The 26,436-nt window shown below is 47.4% G+C and overlaps 8 protein-coding genes across 8 annotated transcripts; 5 read left to right on the forward strand and 3 right to left on the reverse strand.

Annotated features, from left to right (window-relative positions):
* Positions 1–673: 673 nt before the first annotated feature.
* On the forward strand, positions 674–4,597 carry GGS25DRAFT_514438 (amino acid permease-domain-containing protein; the record flags this gene model as incomplete). The annotated part of the gene is made up of 4 exons (XM_049262991.1): positions 674–851; positions 911–1,893; positions 1,942–2,947; positions 3,000–4,597. The coding sequence occupies 4 exons, from the start codon at positions 674–676 to the stop codon at positions 4,595–4,597; spliced, it is 3,765 nt and encodes a 1,254-aa protein (XP_049116971.1).
* Positions 4,598–5,595: 998 nt separating this feature from the next.
* Positions 5,596–8,399, forward strand: GGS25DRAFT_292713 (uncharacterized protein). Its single transcript, XM_049257574.1, has one exon. It carries the CDS (start codon positions 5,779–5,781, stop codon positions 8,332–8,334), a length of 2,556 nt encoding a protein of 851 aa, XP_049116972.1. The 5' UTR covers positions 5,596–5,778; the 3' UTR covers positions 8,335–8,399.
* Positions 8,400–10,673: 2,274 nt separating this feature from the next.
* Positions 10,674–11,464, forward strand: GGS25DRAFT_292949 (uncharacterized protein). Its single transcript, XM_049257576.1, has one exon. It carries the CDS (start codon positions 10,754–10,756, stop codon positions 11,231–11,233), a length of 480 nt encoding a protein of 159 aa, XP_049116973.1. The 5' UTR covers positions 10,674–10,753; the 3' UTR covers positions 11,234–11,464.
* On the reverse strand, positions 11,373–13,466 carry GGS25DRAFT_292943 (protein phosphatase 5). The gene is made up of 7 exons (XM_049257575.1): positions 13,169–13,466; positions 13,011–13,091; positions 12,514–12,949; positions 12,219–12,462; positions 11,803–12,164; positions 11,611–11,735; positions 11,373–11,548 (listed from the first exon to the last, which is right to left on the reverse strand). Exons 1-7 carry the CDS (start codon positions 13,316–13,318, stop codon positions 11,513–11,515), a joined length of 1,434 nt encoding a protein of 477 aa, XP_049116974.1. The 5' UTR covers positions 13,319–13,466; the 3' UTR covers positions 11,373–11,512.
* A 493-nt stretch (positions 13,467–13,959) lies between these two features.
* GGS25DRAFT_293004 (UPF0029-domain-containing protein) lies at positions 13,960–15,221 on the forward strand. The gene has a single exon (XM_049257578.1). The coding sequence runs from the start codon at positions 14,230–14,232 to the stop codon at positions 15,079–15,081; it is 852 nt and encodes a 283-aa protein (XP_049116975.1). The 5' UTR covers positions 13,960–14,229; the 3' UTR covers positions 15,082–15,221.
* On the forward strand, positions 15,222–17,149 carry GGS25DRAFT_293001 (CoA-transferase family III). The gene is made up of 2 exons (XM_049257577.1): positions 15,222–15,422; positions 15,475–17,149. Exons 1-2 carry the CDS (start codon positions 15,362–15,364, stop codon positions 16,605–16,607), a joined length of 1,194 nt encoding a protein of 397 aa, XP_049116976.1. The 5' UTR covers positions 15,222–15,361; the 3' UTR covers positions 16,608–17,149.
* A 2,126-nt stretch (positions 17,150–19,275) lies between these two features.
* On the reverse strand, positions 19,276–21,826 carry GGS25DRAFT_293060 (vacuolar sorting protein 1). Its single transcript, XM_049257579.1, has 5 exons — positions 21,594–21,826; positions 21,394–21,528; positions 19,665–21,315; positions 19,518–19,602; positions 19,276–19,460 (listed from the first exon to the last, which is right to left on the reverse strand). The coding sequence occupies exons 1-4, from the start codon at positions 21,644–21,646 to the stop codon at positions 19,594–19,596; spliced, it is 1,848 nt and encodes a 615-aa protein (XP_049116977.1). The 5' UTR covers positions 21,647–21,826; the 3' UTR covers positions 19,276–19,460; positions 19,518–19,593.
* Positions 21,827–23,083: 1,257 nt separating this feature from the next.
* On the reverse strand, positions 23,084–25,742 carry GGS25DRAFT_522009 (WD40 repeat-like protein; the record flags this gene model as incomplete). Its single annotated transcript, XM_049264149.1, has 6 exons — positions 23,084–23,147; positions 23,239–23,383; positions 23,437–23,917; positions 23,969–24,372; positions 24,457–25,455; positions 25,511–25,742. The coding sequence occupies 6 exons, from the start codon at positions 25,740–25,742 to the stop codon at positions 23,084–23,086; spliced, it is 2,325 nt and encodes a 774-aa protein (XP_049116978.1).
* Between the last annotated feature and the right edge of the window lie 694 nt (positions 25,743–26,436).

The following is a 26,436-nucleotide window of genomic DNA, read 5'->3' on the forward strand; positions in this document are numbered from 1 at the left end:
AGTTAACTTGTATAAGAGCATAAAATCCTAGAACCCTGCACAACTTTTCAATCTTCGAAAGCGTTTGAAACTTGAATCTTGTTGAGAATTTAAAACCCAAAAGGAAAAAAAAGAAGAAAAAAAAAAGGCGCTTCAACTTACAACATCACACTAGTTTTCTTTAGTTAAATACATCTTCCAAGTTTCTACTCTTTCTTTCCCCTATCAACTTGCGACTCCAAGTTTGACCCCATACGCTTTAGTATCCGCTTCTAAACGCAGAAAAAAGAAGAACAGTAATCCACTATGATGTATTATTCTCTACATAGTATTTGGGGATCAGCTACTCGACGTCATTGGGCAGAATTGGCTTCAAGATTCCAATACGCCCTTGTGGGGGTTAAGACTAGCCTATAACGAGTCTAGCTAATCCTTTGATGCTTGTTGTTGCATCTTATTGCCTGCCGCGGGTCTTGAAGATCCCATCTCATCCCCAGGCTCGGTCCTCAGGCGGGGTCGAAGCCTAGGAAGAGAAGACAATGCGCTTCTCTCATCAACAATGTCTACAATGTCTACAATGTCTACAATGTCTACAATGTCTACAATGTCTACAATGTCTACAATGCGCTGAAGGCTAATGTCTTCACCCTCAGTATCAACACCTAGGTTATAAGTACAGCAAACATAAGACAAGATGCCTCCAGAATCTCGAGGAGATAAAACGGCTGCCGAGTCGGCACCATCGGCAAAGAAAGTCAAACTAGGTGTTGTCGCTGGTGTTTTTATACCTGTTGTTCTGAATATCATCAGTATTCTTATGTTCCTTCGTTTTGGTTCTATACTAGGTCGAATCGGTCTGCTGGGAATGCTCGGTAGGTTCTACTTCCATAATAAAACTCATTGCCGACCTCACGTACGAATATTTCTATAGGTTTACTCGTTGTAGCCTATGTCATCGATTTGATTACTACACTATCTTTGTCTGCCATAGCGTCCAACGGAGAGGTTAAAGGTGGTGGTGCTTATTATCTAATTTCAAGGTCTCTCGGTCCTGAATTCGGCGGTTCTATCGGCGTGCTTTTCTACCTTGCTCAAGTAGTAAACACCGCACTCAACGTCGTCGGTCTTATAGACTGCCTAAAATTAAACCTTGGGCTTCTGTTGCCACAAGGCTACTGGAAAGGCTATGCCATGCAGACTTGTGCCCTCGTTATCTGCACTGCTCTAAGCCTCGCTGGACAGGCCATCTTCGCCTTAGCCAGCCGTGGTCTCCTTGTCATCCTCACTCTAGCCGTTCTTAGCATTCCCGTTTCAGCCGTTGTAATGAGTCCATTCAAAAATGATATAATTGGGGTCGAGTTCACCGGCTTAAGCATGGACACGATGCGTTCCAACCTGTTCCCACATACTGGTGGCTCTACATATCAGGGCGTTGAGACATTCAGGGAGCTGTTTGGAATTCTCTTCAGTGCCACTTCTGGCATCTTTGCTGGGGCATCAATGTCAGGGGACCTGCGGAACCCAAGTAAAGCTATTCCCAAAGGCACGTTGTGGGCCATGGCGTGGACCTTCTTCCTCTACGTAGTCGTCATTTTGTCGATAGCCTCTAGCATCACTCACCCTTCTTTTCTCAGAGACACCAACATTATATCTACGACCAGTATATGGTCACCACTAATCCTTGCTGGAGAATGTGCAACAACGTTCTTTTCGGCTCTAATGGGAATCTTGGGTAGCTCTAAACTTCTTCAGGCTCTCGGACGAGATAAACTCCTTCCAGGTCTATCCATATTCGGAAAAGGAAACAGACGTGATGACCCTATACTGGCCATACTTATCACCTATATAATTGCACAGGTTGCACTGTTTGCAGACTTAAACCAGATTGCAACTTTCATATCCATGGGCTACCAGGTAAGAATATTCACGATCTCCTTGTACGAAAGCTAAAGCGTGATGCAGATGACCTTTTTTGTCATGAACTTAGCTTGCTTCTTACTCAAGATAGGATCAGCCCCGAACTTCCGTCCCGCATTCACCTTTTTTAGCTGGCATACAGCATTTGTAGGAAGTGCCCTTTCTGCAGCTGCCATGTTTTTCATAGACGGTACTTACGCTGCGGCAGCCATCTGTGTGCTAATATTCCTCTTCCTGATCATACATTATATGAGCCCACCGAAGCATTGGGGTGATGTTTCTCAGAATCTGATTTATCATCAGGTACGAAAGTACCTCCTACGACTCAAGCCTGAACATATCAAGTTCTGGAGACCTCAAATCATCCTCTTAGTTAATGACCCTCGCCACCATACGCGGCTTATCCAGTTTTGTAATTCTCTGAAGAAAGGATCCCTTTACATATTAGGGCATGTCATTGTAACAGATGACTTCAATACGGGGGTACACGAGGCGAAGTTACAGCAGTCAGCTTGGACCAGATATATCTCGGAATATTCGAGGATCAAGGCATTCGTTCAGCTGACGATGTCGCCAACAATTGTATGGGGGGTACGAAATTTGATTTTGTCGGCTGGCTTGGGCGGTATGCGACCCAATATAGCGGTTCTGGGGTTTTATGATATGGACGAGTTGCGGAAATCTAGGCCACTTGCGCAAATACCTAAAGTGACATCTACACCCACAACGCCAAGAATTTCGACGAGAGTTGACGGGAAAACCCCAACCCGTCGACGAGGAGACACGTCGGCTCGCCTACTAGACGGATTTCTTCCAACAGACTCAATCCGTACGGAGGGTACCATGTCTGTTATAGACTATCTCACAATTCTTGAGGACCTCACACTGCGCCACCGTCTTAATGTTGCAGTTGGCAAAGGGTTTCAGGCGCTAGAAACTCCGCGAAATGACGGAGGGAATATAAAAAAGTATATTGATTTGTGGCCGATTCAGATGTCAGCCGAAATTACAAACGGTGCTCAAAGCGTGCTGACAACTAATTTTGATACATGTAAGTTTTATGTGAAGATGAAAAATGATAATATGCTGATACCAGTTTAAAGATACGTTGATTCTACAACTTGGCTACATTTTACGGAGTGTCCCGGCATGGAAAAAGGCATTTCAATTACGCGTTTTAGTATTCGTTGAATATGAAAGCGAGATTGTGGAGGAAGAGGCAAGATTGAAAGCTTTATTAGAAAAGTTGCGGATCGATGCTACCATTCAAGTGTTTTGGCTTGCGTCTGGTCAACTTCAGGGCTACGAGACTATCGTCAACGGCCGTGGAATGAATTCCGAATCTGGGCTTATTATACATGAATTGCTGAAGGACGACGATTGGTGGCAAGAGCTTCAAAATTTGAGGACCGAAGCTCACGAAATGTCTCGATCACAAGAGCTCGCCTCTTTAGAGGAGATGCTCAATCCTACCAGACGTAGAGGGAGCTCCATGTCGAAATCCGATGGTCATCATAGCTTGCCAAGAGGCTTAGATGTCAATGACTTACTTGACAAATCTAAGCAGCCGACAGTTTCTACTATTGCGAAGTTAGGCCTTAACTTCGGGATCCATACTCATCAACTGAGCTCTTCTGCTTTCAATCGTCAAGAGGATGAGGACTCTACTGATTATAGCGACGAAGATGGAGAATCTATGGATGCTGACTTCAATGATAGTCTCAGCACGGCAAGTGATGGCGAAATGGAAGACTTGGCAACCTCGCGGAGGGATAGTGCCATGAGTTTTGTCAGCCGGAGAAAAAGCTATGGAGATATCATGCGTAGGGAAGAACTACTAGGGGATACAAAACGTAAAAGAACCCAGAAATCAGGGAATACGGCTACAACCAATTCATCAGGGTATGGCACGATAGCCCCGGTGACAAGACCAGCTATAACGCCAGCCCCCCCTATTCAACGAGCGCAAAGCTCTACTGGTCTTTTGAGTGTTGCTTCAGAATCGGGCGATTCTACACCCACCACGACCAAAGCACCGTCTAGGCCAACATTTTCGCGACACTCGTCAACAGGCAGGTTCACCAGTAAACCAACACCCGAAACCACAATGGTCGTCGAGGAGGGCACAGGACCAAGGATGACTTTCTCTACGGAAGAAGAGCCGGCAACAGCTCTGCCTCGACGCCCGCCATTTTCACGGAACGTATCCGTCGGGCGCTATTCCAGTCGTCCAGTTCCGGAGACCAAGGTGGAGAACGAGGATGAGTTTGGGCCCCGACTCACGTTCGCTGAACCCGAGGCTAGTGCATCGGAGCCGTTGCTAAAGTCACGAAGAAATTCAATATCTCGTAACAATGAATCACTAAACACACAGTTTAACGTACCCGAGCTGCTCGAGTCCTATAGTCCTGGCCCTCGGGCAGACGAGGAGATACGCTCTTTATACTCAACACAAAGCATTCCTCTCTCATTCAACGACTTACCGAGCCGTGCCCAACACCTAATCATCAACGAGCTGATGCGACAACATAGTAACGAGACAGCTATAATTTTAACAACTCTCCCGATTCCTGAGGAGGGTACTTGCAAAAGCGAGGAGGCCGGATTAAGGTACCTGACCGATATCGAGGTGCTTTGTCATGAGCTTCCACCCGTCCTTCTGGTTTTGAGCAACAACATGACGGTGACAGCTAGCTTATAGATGGCAATCGTGTATACAATGCACATTTCTACCATTAATAATCGGTATGACTTGATTTTTCTCTTGCGAATAATCCCAAAAGATTGTGCCTGGGTTTGTCATCCAGGTTATGAATCAGTGCTGGTTCTGGCCACTGCTTTCAGTGATCTTTCCACCTTTCAGAGTTTACTAGATACCTAGGAATCGACTAGGAACTTGCTGCTTTCATCTTTGGCTTTTGATCATAGTCGACCCAAGCCAGCTTAACAACGAGTGTGTCATTAACTATCATTACCTTTATTCGATGACGTATTGAAAATGTCAGCAAAGAATCGTCTATGAATATATCAGAGGGGAGGGGTCAGGGTGACACCCCTAGGGCTTTGCTTGATATCCATGGATAGAGCATCTTGACTTCAAGCTATTCGCAAATGTACTTGTTAGCTAACGCTGACAAAACATAGGGAACTGTGACTCGGTGGCTCATGAGTTTTCATCTTATCTACGTGCTTTCAATATTGGAGTTCCTTGAGATCCAAGATAAGATGAAATTCACTGGATCACACAACTAGATGACTCTGGTCATAGGTGTAGGGAAGAACTAAACGACGTGACAGCAATCTACCACTGCTCGTCCAAAACAAACGCAATTTCAGACAGCGAATCCTTTCAATTGACTCACAATGCATTAATTCATGAGGATGAGAAACAAAAGACTTGGCTTTCTTTGTGTCCTTGTAGCCTATAAGCACACATACAACAATCACAACGGGAAGACAATGTAGCCCATAACGAAAAAGAACAATTGTATCCCTGACGTGGCGACAAAGAAACATCGAATTCCCTTGACTTTCTACTTTGCTTGACTAACAAAAACTTGTGGTTTATTATGACTCGATGCCTGCGTCCACGCGATGCGTGCCCGCCTCTGCTGAGCCATAGAACAACTATTTTGACTTTCCACTATACCTACCGTCACTCTTTACTGACGACATGATTTAATTTATATGAGCACATTAATTATTCTATACTAGCGAAGCGAATTTATTTTTATTGGTTTACTATTTTGCCATTCTAGGCCCCTGAATATATAAGTATCTATTCGTCAGATAATGAAAGGCAGTTAACCTGAGAAAAAAAAAAGGACGGCGAATATTCACGAAGACTTAAGGCAAAACCTACCTACTGGTAACTTATAGCTGATGCCTCACGAAGAAAAACCCCACCGACACTTAGGGTCGATCCGCCGGGCCAGATCGAAGACTCGCAAACACCATAGTAGTAACAGTGGGGGCGTCGTGTTGAGAGTTCTAGACAGCTTCCGAAGTAGCAGGCGTAATGACGAAAAGAAGGTGGCATCGCTGCCACCAGTGCAGCTGTCACAACAGGGGGACTGGCAAGCCAACTATCAAGTGACGCACCGACCAGACCGACCGCTCGTAGACAAGAGGTCGAAGGAACCGCTGCCGGACTCTGCGTACGCTGCCGAGCTTCTGCGGATGCAGGATAAGAACCGAGAGCAATATACGGGGCATAATGGGCGGGACTTAGATAAGACAGCACCACCGCGGACGGGCCCCCCTGCGGAAGTGACACCTTTACCGGCATCTATGTTAAACACAGCGCCGGTGCGCAACTTCAGCTATTCGGTACAAAGCCCCAAGGGTACGCGAGATAGCCTACCCACGCCATCTCTACCTCTAGCTGCGCCTGAGTGGTTGCCACGTGACAATATCACCCAGGAAAAGGGGAAAGCCGTGCAATGGCAGGATCACGCAAGGGCTCGACATCCAAGCACGCCTCCCTCTCCTAAGGCCGTGACGATACAAGTCTATCACAAGGAGTCTGCTGATCATGGCCCCGCCGGCCGTGGTTCCGTTACTCATGGCTCCGTCAATCATGGATCGGTGGACAGTGGCTCAATTGACCGGGGCCCTATTGTCCGACGTGCAACAGCGATAGCGGCGGCCGCAGCAGCCGAGAAGGAGGAGGAACGTGAGGGGCCGTCCAATCTTCCAAGAAAGATTTCAGAGTCCGATCATCAAGCGAAAGTCGAGAGACGCCACTCGTGGCGCGTACGACATGAGCGGAGGGGAATTTCCGTTAATCCCAAGGACGTGTCGCGGAAGTCCAGGACACCCAGCTATGGTGACCCAGGCGCCGTGAGGCCCGGACTCATCCTCAACTCATCACCGACACTATCCACATACTCTTCGACCGAACACGAGACGACGTCAACGTCGGAGGCAGCAATACGCACGTGCCCGTGGCCTGGGTGTAATACCGTCCTGACCACGACCAAGGAGCGGACGGACAATATCTGCGCGAGCTGCCATGATGCGCTGTACCCGCGCGAGAGCGCCTTCTTCGGCACGCACGACATCACGCGGCCGCAGTCTCCGAAGGAGGATGATGTCAACGCTCTCCGAACGCTGGTGAGCATCAAAAATCACAGTTATAGTAACGACAACGGCAACAACAAGGAGACTTCCAATACGAAGGCCCCTGAGCGCCCTAATCGCTCAGGATCCCGGGTCCCGCGACGTGTCGATAGCGGGTACAGCATGGACGATTTCAAGCTGGAGCCTGCGCCGCGGGGGAAGCGTCTGGAGCGTATGGAGAAGCGATCACCTCTAGTATCACCACCACCGAACCGTACGGACATCCGCAACAATCGCAGTGGTTATGTTGGTGGCGGTGATAGCAGGAGCAGTAGCAGAAGGTCCAGCCCGCCACGCAAAATCAGCACCGATTACAGTCCCCACGACAATTCTCGCACTCATATTAGCAGCAATGACAATAGCAACAATAACAACAACACCCATAACGAGGACATTACACCTACGCCACAAATACAAACAAACCCCATCGAAGAAAACAACACCACCACCACCACCAACCCCCCCTCCGACCCAACCCAAGAAGGAGAAGAAGTCAGCTTCCGAAAAGCGCACTGGGTCTCCCCGCTCCAGGACACTCTGATCATCACGGGCCCCCCTCCGCGCCGCGAGGACGGGGACAGCTACTCGCCGCACACGCGGCGGCCGCGGAGCAGCCACAGCTCCTGGGAATCTGACTCACTATCATCATCGGGGTCCGACGCCTCCATGTTCGCCTGCCGCTCCCGGCGCTCCTACTCCTCCGGCTCGCGCACGCCGTCGCCGCACTCCCAACCCCTGAGGACGGAGGACAACAACAAGAAGAAGAATAAGTGGACGGGCAAGGACGTGATCGCGCATGCCGCCACTCCCTCAACCTCCGCTGCTTCTCCCACGTCATTCTCACCACAACCATACTCACCAGGCGACATCCACCGCAACAGCAGCACCCAGAACCACCGACACAGCACCGCCGCCCACCGACGGAGCCAAAACCACAGCCGTAGCCACCACCACAAGCACCACGACAGCATCAAGGAGAACCCGACCCCTCACAGCCCGCACCCCCACCCCCACCACAAGAAGTCCTCCGCGAAGAGAAAAAGCCGTCACAGCACCACCAAGACCGGCCCACCCCCGCCCCCATCACCCTCAACCACAACAACGACATCCGCCTCGGAGCCCGCTCCTCCTCCTCCTCGTCACGCCTCGCGGCGGCAGACGACGGTGATGCACGACCTGATCGACGAGATCATCGACTGCTACACGAAGCTGGACGACATCTCGGTCGAGGACCAGGAGCGCCGGAAGGCGAGCGTGGTGGGGACGTACATGGAGGAGCCCGAGGAGGAGCGGATGATGCGGTTGGGGTATTTCTAGGACTTGATTAGCTTATCTACCTACCTAGGTGTGTAGCTGCCTACTAGTTAGATATACATGTGATTTATCTTGGCTCTGAAAAAAAGATGTTTCTCAATTACGAATGGAGTACTAGGGAAAAGTTCATGGGTTATGGATGATGATGATGATGATGATGATGATGGGTTAGCGGAATTAGGGAGTAGTAATAGTACCAAGTAACTTCAAGTCGCATTGTCACCCAGCATGTATTTTGGTGATGTATTACTATGAGCAAGGAAAAGTACAAGACCAAATATCCCCCGAAGAAATATGCCATGGCAATATGTATTATGACCAACTGATCAAAATCTCTGGCCAGTAGTGTTCAAATGCCTTTGCAAGTTTTCCTCCACATATGGTAACGAGGCATCAAAAGAAAATTAACCTTCCAAGGGTATCAGAACATCTCCGAATTTCTCAATCATTAAACGCCGCCTTCGCCGATGCAATGCGCCAAGTGAGATGTTATTTCCTACCCTTTCAGTGTTTCTTTCCCTTCTTTCCCTTCTTTCCCTTCTTTTTGCCATTGCCCTTGTTCTTCTTAGCATTGGTCTTTCTTTTCTTGGCGGGGGGTGCGTTGTGCTCCGAATCGTCATCCTCAGGACTCTCTTGCTCAGAGGTATGGCTTCCGTTCTGAACAGTGACCTGTGCCTGGGTGGCATTGCTACCTAGACCAGGGGCAGGACCGGAAGCAGAGCCAGGGACAACAGGAACAACAGGGCCAGTAACTCGGCCTGAAGCGGGACCAGAAGCTTGTCGTCGAGTAGGATCAGAGGCTGGACGGGGGGTCGGGTTGGAGGTTGAAGCGGAACGGGGCCACAATCCACGGCCAGTAGCCTGCGCCAGATCGGCAGCGCTCTTGTTCATCGAAATCTATTCGAGCTCAGTTGCGCTACCATCTCGCCTATTTGAGGAGCAAATTTTGTTAGCATAAGCACGAATTGGAAAACAGAAAAGCCATCGAGAAAGGAGCAGAAACGATAGGAGACAACTTACGGGATGTAGATGTGGCCGTCGTCTTCCATGTTCTGTTTAATGTCTTCAGGCAACGAACCGTTTACCTTCATCGCATAAACCCCGACACAGTTGTTATCCAGGCGGTGCCATTTAGCAACCCAGGATTTCTTGGGTTGAAAGACGGCCAGAGTTCCCTCAAAAACGCTGGAAGTGCATGACTCGATCTGTTCAGGAGATCCTTTAAGGCCCAAGAAGGGACAGTTGGGGCAACCGTGGGAACGGAAGCGCTGTTCATCTTAATTAGAAAACTGAACACTTGATTTGACTGGATAGTGAAGTAAGGTTCGTGGTAAGGTCGGTAGGTTCGTTTAGGTGCGTAGTATTTTGAAGCAAAATAAATAATCAAGACGTACCGCTTGCGTCTGGATAATCGCACAAACCATGCAGGCGCGACTGTAGCGCATCTGGTTTGGGGGGATGGGCGCATAAGCAGGGAAGGCTTCGTTAGACTCCATATTGCCGTCGGTTGGTGTATTGTCGAATAAAGCTAGTCGAGTAGCCCTGGATTGTGGTAATTAGTGATTAGTGTATGAATATGTGCTGTAAGCAGCGACGATGTGGTGGTTTTTAATTGACGCGATGCGACGCGCTTTGCGCTGCTGGAAGTGTAAGATGGGAAAGACGGGAAAATTAAAGGGTAGAGAGATGAAAAGATAGAAGATGGAGGAGGTAGAGAAGTAGAGGATGGAATAGATGGAATAGATGGAATGATGGGAGAGGCAGGACTTACAATTGCGAAGATTTGGCTTGTTCAGCTTGCTCAGCTTCAAGATGTTCAATTGCAGTTAAAGGTGCCTCAAGAAGTTCACAGATGTTGTCTGGCTTAGAAGTCGTGCGTGCTGTAGCAGTACCAAGGTATGGCTCACGTTGCTCTTTGCCCTCTTTGTTGGAAGAAGGAGAGGATGAAGAATCTTGGTGCTGCAGGAAATAATTATAAGAAGCTTCCTGCGCTGCTGCTTCCTCGGGCGCAGATCTCTTCCGTTTTGGCACGGCCTTGGCAATATGCTTTCGTCCCATCTTGAGCTCGGTTAGTTGAATGTGGAAGAAAACACTGTTGTAAGAAGCTCGGATAAGAACATAAGTTTTAAATATGATTTATTTAAACGGTTTAGCGGGGTAGTGCCTAGCCCCCACTCTAGCCTAAATACACAGTGCAGTCTGCATAAGAGCATAATATATGTACCTAGGTACACAGTACAATGTCCAAACCTTGAATGCTTCCATTAGCAGTTTAGTGCTAGTTAGTTATGTAGTTATATTATCACTGTGCATGATCATCAAACACCTTCCCACAACCCAACCATTCACTTCCTCAACCACATTCATACCATCCATACTATTTGCACTGAGCCTCACAACCTTAAAAAACAAACTCCCCAAAATGACAGAAAATGCGGATACATCCATGTCGAATACCAATGATGCAACAGCAGCAACTACAACTACAACTACAACCACAGTCACCACAGCAACCACAACAAAGGTGAAAAAGTCACATGAGCTAGTCACAGCTACCATCAAATCTCCAAGATATTCCTATGCACATCTAGAGCTTTTCAGTGACACAGCCAACCCTGGCGATCTGGATGCCCTACAAGTACGCTCCTACTGCACATCTGCCCTCAAGCAATTCCTAGGTACTACTGGTGTGGGCATTCCTATCGACATCCTCAAAGTAGAAGGGAAGTGTTGCTGGTTGAGATTGCCTCGAGACGACCTGCCTGCATTTTCTGCCGCCATCACAGCTTGGCAAGGATCTTTCCAGGACCGTATTCATTCTTCACTTCGAATTAAAGGATGCTCTGACTGGCTTGGGTCCCTAGTAGGCAGGGATAGCGAAGACAAGCTATGGTCTGCCTGAAGGTCAATATTAAACAGTAAACAAACAAATACTTAATCACTATTATTGCATCTCGAGACTGCTAGGTGGGAAGAAAAACGCCAGGAAGAAGTCATTATCATTGGTACCGCCAGTATTGGTATATATTCCCCCCTCCCTTCCCTCTCCAATATCCTACAACGCCAATGCTTCCCCCAATGATATACCTAATGCCATATATGCGAAAATGCCATCTTATGCCGTCTTATGCCATCACATCATGCAACATCAGCACATGCAACCATGAGAAGCGCTTCACATTTACATCGACGACATGAGCGAGTTATTTACGTATGCCTAGAGAAAATTGAATTAGACCAATAGTCATTTGCATTTACAACAGGGATGGGAAAACGTACCATTGGCCGAATTGGTGGATGAGGAACGGCGTCAAATTGGTGGAAGTCGAGCTTGTAGCTGGGGCTAATGTTGATGTAGGCGCCCCTATTCTCGGTCTGGTCGCAGTACTTCGGTGCGGAGAAGACTGTTCAGTTGATGATTGGTTAGCCAAAGGGGATATTGAACCTGATGACTAGCAGAAACAAACTTACCTGTGATACACCTGCCATCATGCTCCTCCTCATAACCATCCATACGCACTTCGTGGCTTCGGATGATCGCGTCCAGACCATTCTTTTCGCAGAACCTCTTCGTCACGTCCGGTCCAAACTGCATACCCACGCCTCTCTTGCTGGGACCTCGGCCAGGCGCCTTTTGAGGGTCTGTCCACAGCATTTCCATCATCAATCCGGATTGGCCCGGTTGTCTCTGGGTATGCCTGTCCACCTTTCGAATATCATCTAGAGTCACGTTGTCATCCGAAAATAGACCACCGTGTAGGACAAGGTACTTGTCTCCAATGAGCGTTGCTAAGGGTAATGCAGAAAAGCTTTCGGAGAATAGCTTAAAGACACTATACCCATGTTAGAATCAGGGCGGCAGTTTGGGAATCACAATGAAGACATACCGTTCGTTATATTTGGCCTTGCACTCGCCTTCGAATCCATACACCTTATTCATGTCGTCTGTTTCGTGGTTGCCCCTGTTGAGGAACATGCCGTTGGGGCGTAGCCATTTATATGCGTACAAAAGCAGGGCGATTTCTGTCGACCATGAACCTCGATCTACGAAGTCGCCGTTGAACAGGTACCAGTGCTTCTCTGACGGACGACCGTTTAACCTGAAGAGCTCCATCAGGTCGAAATACTGACCTGTGATACGGTTAGCTCTGACTTGGCATGCGCAACTTTTTTTAGACTAACCATGCGTGTCGCCGCAAACTGTGAACTTGATGTCTTCGGGAATTTTTATCTCCACCATTGTGGACTCGTCATAAACGATCTTCTTGACGGCGATGACGATTTGGTAGACATATTTCTTGTGGATCTTTTTACCGGTCTTGAACCTCTCGATCATGTCATCGATGAATTCCTGGGTCATCTGGTCCTTGAGCTGTACACCGTCGTAGTCTGGCTCGATAGCAATGGAATCAACATCGAGGCCTTCAGCGGCAGAAGGCTCATCACCGACTTCGATGGCAGCATAGAAATTTAGTTGTCTAATAATCTTTTGACATTCGGCGAGTCTGAGCTTTGCGTCCTTGTTATTCGGGTCGAGCTCGACACATTTCTTGAAGTCCTTGACGGCATCCTTTGGCTTAAGTATGGCGGCGTAGGCAACGGCACGACGGAAGTAAGCCTGAATTGCGACTGTTTAGTACTTCTGGAAGGATGTACGTTGAGACCCAACTGCGGCATACCTTGACGAATTTTGGATTCAGTTCTATCGCTTTGGTAGCATCGGCAATGGCATAGCCATAAGCTTCGGATTTAATATGCGCCTACCATAGGATTTGACTCAAGGTTAGTCACGCGAGCACTTTGGAACGAACTCCGAGCAGAGCTGGGGAATACAAACTTGTGCTCTGTTGGTGAAATAGGTGGGCTCCTTGTCGTTTAAGTCAATGGCCTTGGAATAGAGGTCTATAGCGCCGAGCCAGTTGTGAGCGGCGAAGGCTTTGTTGCCATCGTTCTTGTAGGCCGTAGCCTGCTCTACGGCTGATGCCATACTCGGAGTACTCAGAGGCGAATTGGAAGGTGAGGGAAGGTTATGGAGGATGACTGATGGGATATAATTTCAACAAGAAGAATTTGGTTATGAGAGTAAGAGCGGAGAATAAGGAAATGGGGTTGAAGAAGCAATGGGTTAAGCTTCCAAAAAAGCGTTGAGCCACTATGAGTAGGTAAGCTGGTAAGTGAATAGTATGGTAGTTGCGGCGCTCAAGGTTTCTAAATCGAGATTACTATGTAGATGTCGTCTTCAGTGAATTCGGCATTGCAATCTTGTGCTGATACTGAGAAAAGATGCTAGTCGGAGTTCGGAGCTTACGTCGTAGGACAAAAAAGAAGAAAATGGAGGGGCAATGGGGGATGGGGTTCTCGACTCCTCCTTCTCATGTGAATTATGAACCACTAGAAAGTTTAGTAGAAACGCTAGAACCAAGTGGATTCAGGTTGAAAAAATACTAAGTAGGTGCCTTAGCTAGCCTAGGTCAACGGTATTTATGTAGACAGTACCTACTACCTAGAGGCTAGTGCATGTAGGTATGTATCTGCAAGTGATCAGCACGCGCCTTATGTGCACCTACTTAACAGCCTTAGTACTATATGCCGAAATAAAAGAATCGTTCCTTGCATACTGCCTTAGTAAAATATTTAGGAGAATACCTGACTTACATTATCATCACCTTCATTCCATGTAATGCCAGAACTCAATGTGATTTAATACCTAGTACCTATTGAGTGCTCAGGTACCCTACCTAGGTATAGAAGAACCTTGAAGTCTTCCAATGTCAAATGCTTATGTCGTACACATATATATATCTTTTATAATATCATCTACGGATATTAATACAGAGTATACATATACGAAGTACTAACCTAATACTATATTGCGCCTAAAGGAGAAAAAGATACAAGATGTCTGAAGAGCTTCGGGATGAGGTTGAAGCAATCAACTCGATATATGGCGATGGCTGTTTGGTACCCTCAAACGACGAAAATATTTATATACTAAAACCCCCGAGCGAATCAGCATCCCTCCGTATCGAGTTCCCTCCCACCTATCCCGCAGTGCCTCCTGTCGTTCTTGGTACTAATAGTACTGGTGAGCATGGAAAGCGAGGTGATGCGGCGCGAGAATTATCTTTTTTCTGTGAGGCCTTGAGCAGCGTTTACGAACCAGGAGCTGTCTGCCTTTTCGATACCATAGAGGAGTTAACTCGGCTTCTGGAGTCTTCAGCCACAGAAGATACCGACCCCCATGACGCTGTCCCTGAAGAAGAAGAAGAGGCTACGGATGTTGTACCTCGTAATAGATCCGCAGCAGAAGCTCATGCCTCTAACATACCAGAGCCTCCATGGGTGCTATCAGATCTTTTTATTGAGTTGAAATCAACATTTGTTGCCCGATGTGCCCCTGTCTCGTCAACGGAAGAAGCCGAGGCGTTTGTTCAACATCTACTGTCCACTGACAAGAAGGTTCGAACGGCCACGCACAACATCACAGCGTGGCGCATAAAGGGGCCGAACAACACTACGTTTCAAGACTGTGACGATGACGGCGAGACTGCTGCTGGGGGTCGTTTGCTACATCTAATGCAACTGATGGACCTCTGGAATGTCATGGTGATTGTTACCCGATGGTACGGTGGACATAAACTGGGCCCTCGCCGGTTTGCCCTAATAAACCAAACTGCGAGAGATGCATTCGTCAAAGCTGGCCTTGTGTCTGAAAATACGAACAAGAAGAAAGCTTCGGGCAAGACTTAAAGAGGATATTCGGGACAGTGCTAAAGACTACCACATATCGCACTGTGGCTCAAAGCAGCCTCGGTTCTCCACGCCGTCCCCAACATTGAACTACATGTGGCGTATATGTATTGGCAACATCTCCAACATCAACTTACATCCACTTACACCCAATCACACCCACTCAGTGGCACGCTCTGAGACATGTTATGACATCTCTAGTACTTCGTCTCGGGAATATAGAAACTATTTACCTGTAAAAGCTACCTATAAAATCTAACTAAAAATCCAACTATAAAACATGGTAGGAACGCTGCCACTTCAGGGGCTCCAAGTCCTTGAATTTGCTGGTCTCGCACCCGGTACGATGTACGTTACCAAAACGCCCACGACCACCTTACTAACAGCAATCAGGGCCTTTTGCGGGGTTATTCCTGGCAGATGCCGGCGCCAAGGTCCTTCGTATTGATCGTGTAACTGGGACTCAAGATCCAACACCAGATTTGCTCGCAAGGCATAAATCCTCCATCGCCGTGGACCTAAAATCATCGAATGGCGTTGGACTTATCAAGGAACTAGCCAAGACAGCCGATGTAATCATTGACCCATTCCGCCCAGGCGTATTAGAAAAGCTCGGCCTCGGTCCGGAGGTTCTGTGTACTTTGAACCCTCGTCTGATATACGGGCGCATGACGGGCTTCCGCCGAGATGGGAAATACGCCGCCATGGCCGGTCACGACATCAACTACATTGGAGTCTCCGGGATGCTCTCTCTACTAGGCCGGAGTGGTGAGAAGCCACACCCACCCATGAACTTCATTGATTTCGCCGCTGGTGGCGCCATATTAGTCCAGGGCATCTTGCTCGCTATCATCACCAGGGAAAGAACAGGAAAGGGGCAAGTTGTAGAGGCGAATATGGTGGACGGAACTAGTTATCTTGCGACTTCTTTGCGACAAAATCTGAAGACACCATACGGGGATCATCCGCGCGGTGAGAATTTGTTGGACGGCGGTAGTCCTTATTACGATACATATGAAACGAAAGATGGAGGCTACATGGCAGTGGGCGCGTTAGAACCACAATTCTACGCTGCTTTGATCGCTGGACTGGGCTTGGGTGGCCAGAATTGGGAGAAGCGGCGTTACGACCGAGAAACCTGGCCAGAAATGAGACGGCAGTTCGAGGCGATATTCAAGTCAAAGACACGCTCAGAGTGGGAGGCAATCTTTGATGGAACGGATGCTTGTTGCACACCCGTCCTGGGATATCCAGAGCTAGAAACAAATGCCGGCCGCGAAGGCGATCAACGCCCAGTGGTCGCGTTACGTGAGACACCATGTCTGGCGGTCAATCAGAAGGGCGCTGATCCAAGTATCCACGGACAGGGCCCTGGTATTCCCGGGGGCGGCTATATTGGCCACGCTCTCGCCCCAGGCCAAGGAGGCGAAGGTGCTCTGAGCAGCTGGTACAACTGGACCAAAGGCAAGGACTTTGATGTTAAAGATGGGGGCGTGGTGATGGTAAAAGACAAATCTAAATTATAACCAAAAGGAAAAGGTCTAACGAGAACGTGGCAAACGAAACTGGCAAATCAACCCTCTAATATCGACCCAAGCAAGCACACACTTTTAGACGCCGTTTTCCACCTTCTAACCCCTTGACCGCAACGTTGGGAGCCCCATCAGCTGACGCCAAGCTGATACGAGGAAGCTCGCTCTTCACACATGTCTACTTCCCACGACCACATAACATGCTCTAGAAACTTTTTTCCTTCTGACTCTCGGCCGAGCCTTTTCGAGAGGTCCATTGACCCCATTCTAGCATAAATCTGACTTCATAACAACGATTATGAGTTCAGAAAGGTTCTCGTAGAAAGGGACAAATGATCTCCTCTCACTTTTTAGAGGAGCCGAGACTTTCTTCTCTCAGATCAGACGTAATGATGCTGTTTGGAATCTTCCAGAAGCCGATTTGATCAACAAGATGATCTGCTGGGACTTGGCGGTGGCGGAGGCGGTGGAGACGGAGGGTCGCTTCTGGACTGGTTTTCCATATTATCGTCGGAACGTTTGTTTCTAGAATGCGTCTAGAATGCGTCTAGAATGCGGCTAGAAGTGAAGGGAAGGAATGAGAAGCGGTGATATAAGAATGATAGAAAGCTGGTGAAGCTGGAAGATATTCTTCTCCTTGCTTGTAGGGTAGGTATATGGGTCAGATCAGAGAAGCTCACGAAAGCCGCGTCGGCGTCGCCTCCTGACAAAAGTGAAGGTCGGTATTAGACTTGATGTGGTTGATCATGGCGGACCGCAAAGGATGAGAAAGAACGAAAGGGGGGAAGGAAGGAAGATAAGTTCGTCTATGGCATGGCTAACAAGAATAACTATTATTTAATTTTATTCATTTATTAATCTCCCACTTCTTTCTCTTCTTCCTCTTATTGTTGTTATTATTTATTATTATTATTATTCTCTTATTTCGAAACCCACTAGGTTAGATACCTACAGTACATATCCTATATTTCTCGTTGTGTCACCGCCTCTCTACAGACCAGACCTACTTTCCTCCCCGCAGGGTTGTCGTGTATGTAGGTAAGTATGGCGTGTGTGTATGTGAACCTACTATGGATGGATGGATGGATGGATATTATGTGTTAGGTATGTATGTATGTCGGTGACTCGTCATTTACGCATTGAGCACATCAAGGGGGAAAGGGAAGAAAGAAAAACAAAACCACCCCCGGATTTCTTTTATCCTATCCTATCTAATTATCTATCTCGTGTCTCATCGCTAGGTATATGTATGGGCATGTATGTATCCTTACCCTACGTACATACGATGGATACTTGCCTGACCTACATACATAACCTTCCCTAACCTAGTACTTAATGGGGAGGGGACGGGAGGTAGGTAGGTAGGTAGTTAGGTAAAAGAGAAAAAAAAAAAGGCCGCTTGACCGCCAGATCCCTTTTTCTAACCCTTCCCTGTGCAGTAGCTTACCTAGTACTTACCTAGGTAGGCAGCGCGCCAGGGGGGAGGGATTTTCCAAGTTCAATTCTTTTTTTTATTTTTATTTTTCGTCCGCGTTTTGGTTTGTAAGTAGATAACTACACAGACAGGCGTATGAGTCAAATAACCAATCATCAAAACAAAACAAAACAAAACAACAATATATGAAAGTAAGAATAATGCAGCCCCCCAAAAGAAAACCGGCCAGCCTTCTTACACCTTGACTCACCTCTCTCCCCCCCCCGAAATTCGGAAGCGGGCATCAAGGTACTTAGCCGAATCAGAAATAAAGTACACAGATGCCATGTTTATCTGCTCAAAAAGTGTATCGTACCCAGTACGTGTAGATAGACAGACACGTTCGGTGCCGCCTCCGGGGGTGGTCTTATGTGGCGTCTTAATACGTGCATACACCCTAGATACCTGTACATAGGTATCGATGCATTGCGGAACATTGGATGCCCCCCTTTTTCCTTCTTCTTCCTTTCTTCCTTACCTACCTAGGCGACTGTCCCCCCCCTTTTTTTATGTCATATCACGTCCCATCACATCAGCTTCTTCACCCCCTTTCCGTCTCTCTCTACCATAAAAGGAACCCGTCAGATATCACGTACATATACCATGCCTACATATAATATCAACAAGGCTGTTTCTACAGCACAGCTGCTTAGATTAGGCTGGTACCTAGATAGGTTTACCGATGCTTATCTTCCGCTCGGCCCGCTACGAAGGAACCAAGGTCTCGGGTCGAGCCTATCTACCATAGGTATTCAGCATGATTCATCACATAAGCAAATAAGTTAGATCCAGGGATAGCTTTGAACCCATTAAAAAGTACCTCGGTAAGCGCCCAGTCTTGAGAAGAATTGGTCCTCATCAGGCATTTTCTCATTTTAAGTACATTAAACTCATTCCGCACTTCATAAAATGCTACTGCTACTCTCATCTACCGAACGACATGTCTAAAGGGGGGAAGGGCTTGGGGTATGACGATGTGATATAAAGAAGGATTCCCTCTAGAAAATGGCAAAAAAGGGGAAGGGGGAGAGAAGAAGTACTCAACAGACCCAAAATCCGACTACCAACAAATAAACCGCGCACACTTCAACACTGGTGGAGTATGCCCCTTCCGTATCGTCCCGCATTAGTCATTCTGCTTATTTTGCTCATCCGACCAACATTTGATGACTCTTGAGGCCTATAGAGATAGCCCCTCCACACCTTACTGCACTTGGCTGACGATCTCGCTGGCCTTACTAAGCGATTCGACCATCTGCTGGCATTCCTTCCGTCTGCGGACAGTGTAGTCACTCTCCTTTAGTAGTTCGTCGTAAGACTCGTTACGGTACATGTTCTCCAGGAGTTCTCGTTGCATTTCATCTTTTGTAAACCTGTCACTCGATTAGCAAACTCGAATCCATGTCTATTCTGTTATATCAAGCACTCACGTGACGAGGTTGAGCATGATGGCTTTGGGGACCATGTCAATCATTGTTCTTTTAACAATGTTGAAATAGGAAGCGATTAAGAGCTCTATAATATTTTATTAGTAATGGGGTCGTCGCAAGGACAAGTCTTCGTTACTCACTAATAACCTCAACTTCAATGTTTTCCCTCTCCGACAAAGTCCCGGAAGCCTTGAGTGTCGGAGGAGGAGCCTCCATGGCGGCAGCCTTCTTCTTGTTCTTGGCGGCAAAGAAACTTCCGAAAAAGCCCGAGTTGTTGTCCAAGTTTTCTATCGAGGGACTAGCAGCACGAGCCGGAGTAGTAGCCGTAGCTGGTAGAGGCTTTCCAGTTTTGGGGTCAACTTGTACAGGCTTCGCCCCATTATACCGCTCGTTTACAATGGCCATGGCTCGGTGTCCATTGAGGAAGTCGGGGTGGGCGGTGTTGATATAGCAAGATTCCATGGAAACAAGATCCCTAACAAGTTTGTTGGTAGGCTCCATGGCCTTCTTGAAGAACCCGATAACCACGCCATGGAACTTCTCCTTGAGCGATGGGTATCTTCGGTATAATGCCTTAGAAAGAAGCTGTGTCAGAATGCGCACCAGCTCGTCATAAACGAGTGAGGCACATTTCAGACTAGGCTCTTCAAGCCGCTTTATCTGCTGCTTGACGATGACTTCGAATGCGGTCGTTCCAACGAAGAGTGCTGGCGAGGAACCAGATGAGTTGTACAGTATCGTTCTGATATCGACATCCTTGACAACATCAAAAGGATCAACCGCCTTCACACCATTGGAGTACAGCTCGTGGAACACAAAACTGATTCGGGCACCACCAGAAAGCTCGGTGCTGGACAGCTCGCCGTTATTGCCTTCCAAGACGGTTCGCCACTGGTTAGTAAACTCGGTAATAATGTTCAGAACAATGTTCCCGCTGTTTCCTAGCATTGACGGTCCTAAAGAATCCAACTCAGCAGAATATTTTTGGAGAGAACTAGTAATTCTGCCCTTAATATCTGGCAGAGTCTGCTTGATGTGCATCATCAGAATCAGGTTCAACTTCCTTGCTAGATACGGAGTACCGCAATACGTGCTCTTATTCTGGTAGGCCTTGTGGTTTTCGAAATAGTTCTTCTCTGCTTCAAGAGCGGAGGAAATAGGCTTCTTGTTGTCGATATCTCGTTGCCCTCTGTTGACAACAGGGACATAGCCTAGCCGAAGTGGAATAATGCGGCCAGCAAGAATATCAACGACATCGGTGCCTTCGTCCATGAGATCCACCTTTGTCAAAACTCCGATCGTTCTCTGTCCTTCCGGGTCTACTTCTCTGGCGAGCTTCAGACCATCCGAGTTAGCCAAATCGATGTTGGCAGATGTGACAGCCAGAATGATCGCGTTTGACTTCTGGATATACTTGAGGACCATGTCTTTGATTTGCCGCTCGATATCTCTTGGCTGATCTCCCACTGGAACCTTCGTCAGACCCGGCAAATCGACGAGCGTTAGGGTGAGGACGTTGGGAGAATAAACTCTTAGGTTGATCGGGGCAGGCGAAATGCCAGCATTGCGACCAACCTTTGCCTCCGTCTCCCGGCTGATTTCGTCCCGGATTCTGTTAAAATCGTAGAACTTCTGTCCAGGGATATGCAAAAACTCGCCCCACTCGTCTGGGTTAGCTGCCTTGTCCGAAGAATTAGCGACATCGTCATTAACTCCGTTCGCGTGTGAAGTCGCGGGTCGATTGATTAACTGAAGAACGAGAGGTCGCCTCGTCACGATACCGGATCCTCGAGGTAAGCTGTTTGGTAACAATTAGTTGGCTTGTTTCATAGGTATGGGACCCGTATGGTATGAAAGGGGATGAGCGGTGACGCACAAGTCTCTCCCGACGATGTTCTCTAAGACGGAACTCTTTCCACTAGACTGACTTCCAACAACAACAATTTGGGGCAGATCGATAGGATTGTTGACGCCGACCGTGGAGAAGACGTCTTGAAGCCTGTTGACAAGTCTATAGGTTTGAGGTTAGCGAAACGTTTGCGCGCACAGGCAAAGATGCCGCCAGAACACACATACTTGATGAGGGCAGGATCCGAGATACCTCCCGGGGTTACTAGAGTATCGGCCATGTTGGGCAGTCCAGGTCTAATCTGATTTTCGACGTCGGAATATGTGTACAAACCAAACTTCACTAACGAGGGAGTCGTAGAATAAGGCTACGTTTCTACTATGCACCTAAGGAGGTATAGTAGTAGTCTCGAGTTGAAGGCGAAGAGCTTAGTCTCAAAACCGGGCCTCCACACAAACAACGGGGGTTTTTAGATCCTCTTTCTAACTTCGAGGCCAAGGTTAAGAAGGGATGGTACAAATTAACAGTAAGTAGCAGTTGTATTAAATCACAAATGAACACAGTTCATGTAGTGATTGTATTTTGTAAGAAGTGGAGGGTATGAAAATGGAATCTTGAGAGGATAAGATGGAAATCTGGTTCAAGGAACATTGATCAAACATTGAATCGCCAGGCGCAACGCAGGTGGCACTTGACTGCTACTGGCCTGCTGCCCTACAGTACGTAGGTACCTTACGTATCAATAATAAATGTTAGGTTAGTACCTAATTAGCACCTAGTACTAGGCACTACGGCATTGATAGCAGATAATAAGCATATACTATCCCTTATCGGGCCATATGTGACATGTGACTACCTGGCAAAAGCAGTTGTGGATACCTCTTATGCAACTTCAATAGGAACTGAGATCAAGTGGCTTATGCGCTCATGCTCTTTAGCCCCTGAAACTGGGAACTTGAACATTGAAGATTCAAGTTAAGCCTAAGGACATAACATAGTACAGTATACTAACATAGCCACATCTCAATTATCAATTTCGCGAATGTCTTCAATAGTTACCTCAAGGGGGCACCTTTTTTTTTGGTTTATTTCTCTTCTTTTTTCTTCTATATATGGCTGCCTGGATAAGCATGCGTCAGCAGTTGGGCATAGATGACGACGACCGACGCATAACCAACAGGTACTTATACTAAAGAACAATACTAGTTCTATATTTCACAGTCACAAACATTGAAGCATTGTCTATGTAGGTACCTAGGCAACTATCTGAATAATTTCCTTGTGGCGTCGAGGTTGTGACCTCGAGGACCACGCGCAATTGCCTCACAGAAACGTCTATGCTAATAGCCTCGGCTGGGTCTGATGAGAGAAGGGATACCTTTACATAAACCCCTTGAATATACAAATGCCCTTGCCAGCTCTCTCAAGTCTATCCGATCGACTGTTGAAACGACGCAGAAGTATCCCCCTTTCCCAAGTGTCTTAGTAGAGCGAAACTTATTATGTGCCATTAATACATTGAATGACCATACCCACCGTCAGGGCAATATCGCGCGCATGGCGCATCATTCCCAGTGTGCTCTTATGTAGTTGGCCACACTAGCATAGATGTGAGAAACGCCATGGTACCGTCATCCAAATACGCCAGGTCCATGCAAGTACTGTAAGTAGGAAATCAAAGCGCTGGACTACATATGTAGACACTAGCGAATTTCTGCTAAGAGCCATTCGCATTCCGGTTTCCCTGGTGATGGGTGCGGCGCCAGTCATTGTTGGACCATCTGTAGTACAACCCATAGTTAGTTATAAGCGTTCCAAGATTCCATATAAAAACATAATTCATAAGAGGATATTCATAAGGAGGGTACGCACATTTTGATCTTGCCGTCGTCTCCGCAGGAAGCAAACAGACATGGATCTGCCGGGTTCCACGACACAGAATTGCATCCAGGAATATGCCCGTTCAGCTTCTCTACCAATTGTGCACTAGCTTTGTGCCAGATATTGATTGAACCATCTGATGATCCTGTCAGTTACAAGACAAATATCTCATGTGGGGAATTTACATACCTTCGCTTCCGCTTATTACAAAGCTTTCATCGGCCCCCCCGAAAGAGCTTCGGATCATGAATTTCTCGATGGTGAAGCCGGTATAGCTTTGAACTGGCTCGCGAAGAACCAGGTCGATAAGTTGTGCAATGCCGTTATTATGGTTTACAAGCAAATGCCTGGAGTTTTGACTGATACTGATGGATGTTAACCTAACCTGCAAGTCCATTTGATAAGCCAGTTCGCGAGTAACAAAATTGTAAACGTGAATGTTAGTTCCGCCGTCAGCTGCCACCAGCCAATGCCCATCAGGCGAGACAGCCAGGTCTTCAACTCTGTGGGAGCAGTTCCAGTCGTATATCTTTTCTCCTCGAATATTCCATTGAACTAGACCATGACTTTTATCGAGCGCACCAGTAACAAAAGTCTGGCTATCTGCGGCCCATACACAACTGGTAACTGGCTCTTGGGACCGTTCAAGTTTTTGAAGACAAGCACCAGTCTATACATGTTAGTTGTGGGTTTTAGAAACATAGCCAATTTGCCAACTTACGTTAGTATCCCATAGCCTCGCATACCGATCCTGGCAGCATGTTACTAGCATAGAATCATCCCAGCTCCAGGCAATATTGCCAACCCCGTCTTCATGATCTTTGAGAAAATGAATCGGCTCAAAAGACGGCACATCCCAAATGATGACCTGCTTTCCTTGGCCACAACTAGCCAGTTTTGTCCCGTCGTGAGAGAACATAACCTGCCAGACCTGATCGTCATGCTCATCTAATTCGATTACATTTTCTGTCGGAAACCGCCGTCTGTCACAGACATGGTCTGAGTAGAGAGATGGGGGTGTGGCACTGCAGTGCCAGAGGCACCCTCCTATTTGATTCGATTTAACTTGATGCAAGAGTATAGCAAGCCGGTGTTCTGGAAGCATGACAGCTGGTGATATGCATTCTGTGAAGAAAATATTAGTGGGACAGATCATCATGGAGGACGAGCGTTTGCGGTATTTTGTATTTTGTATTTTTGTAGACTCACTTGATAATTGGGATAAGAGAATATGCCGGGACTCTCCATATGCGCCATCCCACTCCGCCTTCTTCTTCAAGTCTTCCGTCTTTTGGCACATCAACAGGCTTGATAAAAAATGAAGCTTGTGTGTGTCCTGATATAACGGTGTGAGCTCATTTCTAAGTACCATTAGGGCTTGGCCAGTGTTCTTTTCTTCAAGAAGCTCTAGAAACTTCTGCTGTCGTATCCAGAATCGCATCATATGTCTATCCGCTCCATTTCCTAAAATCAATCCATTGCCGTTCTCCCCAGCTCGTTCGCTAGCCACTGATGCTCCAGAAAGTAATCGCTCTGCCTCTTCCCAATTTCCTTCGAGTATGGCATTACGGAAAGCAGCAACCATGGGGCTTTCAAGCTCAAAACCGCTCTCCTGACTCACACTCTGCGCCGCAGAATGATAGCCCATATCCGATAGGGCTTGTATAAGGATTCTTGTGACTTCTTCGCGATTGTGCCCAAAGTAGTTACCCGGTGGTCGTGTTTTGGAAGAGCCGTTAATTACCCCGGGGGCTTTGTGAGTGCCATTGGCGGTGCTTGACGCCGAGGATCGCTGGTTAGCCTTTCCATTGGCGTAAGGCCTCGAAGTGCCATTAGCTCCCATCGACCTATCCGAGTCCGCCAACATGGTACTTTCAGCGCACCTACGCTTCCTCCTAGGACTTTCTGTGGGAATCGTATAAGAATTATGGGAAGCGGGAGCTTCCGAGAGCTCCGACTGTGAGCCGGCGACGTTGTTATCGTCGTCGAAACCTCGTTGCCGCCTTCCTAGAATTTGGCGCTGTAGTGATGATACAGCAGGTGATCGTTCTCGAGTACTGGAGGGGAGTGGTAGGAGGGTTGAGCCGGCGGGGCCTGTGGTTGTGGTGGGGGCTGAGATGATTGTGCTGAAAGAAGATCGGGGCTGTTGCGGTGTGGGTGGGTGGTCGGAGGCGGATGGGGTGGATGAAGGTTGCTGGGGGGTTGAGTCTGCCACTTCGAATTGCTACTCGTTACTGCGGGCTGGAAACACCCGCAGTCTTACAAAGAGATGGATTATACAGGTTATCCACCGTAGTGATGCTGGAGATAGATGTGGAATACCTTGTCAAGGTAGATGTCGAGGTTGGCGCGGGGTGGATTATGGATCTGAATCTGGGCCTGGTAGTCGACTGAAGAGGGAATGTGGTAACGAGTCCGAAAGTGACGTTGTGAATAAGCTTGAAGTTGAATGACAGCTTCTGAGATAGACGATCGGTCTCAATAGCTGACCTCATGTCAGGTGGACTGCGAACCTAACATCTAAGAGTTAAAAGGTCAAGTTGCTAAGTTGTTAAGTTGTTAAGTTGCTAGTTGCTAGTTGCTACGAAAGGCCACGCAGGCAGGGAAGGTATTCGGATGCCAACGTCGAGTACGTCAAGTGATTGATTATATCTGCGTCGAAGCACACATATGACGTGTGGCGGGTATGTATGGTTTGTGCTTGAGGTACTTGAGACGCTTGAGACGCTTGAAAGCCCTATAGAGCTTGAATGGAAAGGACTAAATTTAAGTCGGTCTAATATGGTGAAATCGAGGTAAACAATGCGAAACTTGATGGAGTCAAGTTGATAAAGAAGATGTAGTTGTCTGTAATGTGTAATGGAAGTTTAACGTTTGATGCAAGTAGTATTTCGAATTAAGTACATACTGTAGGCATGTAGGTAATATGTAGTAATATGTAATATGTAGGCAAGTACATACATACGTACATGCTACTATTATTGTACCTAGTAGTAGTTATACCTACATGTATGTAGTGGTATTGTTGTATAGGCAGGTAGTTATGGATGTGAAAGGTTTAGGTATGCAGGTAGTACCTGTAGATATGTGGCAATCCATGCAAACCTAGGTGCCTACTAGGTACCTAGGATGTCTAGGATGGATAAATGAATAAATGAATGCTAAGGTGCCCTAGCCCAGGTGTGGAAA

Source organism: Hypoxylon fragiforme (assembly GCF_022984875.1).
Source record: "Hypoxylon fragiforme strain CBS 206.31 chromosome Unknown GGS25scaffold_5, whole genome shotgun sequence".
NCBI lineage: Eukaryota > Fungi > Ascomycota > Sordariomycetes > Xylariales > Hypoxylaceae > Hypoxylon > Hypoxylon fragiforme.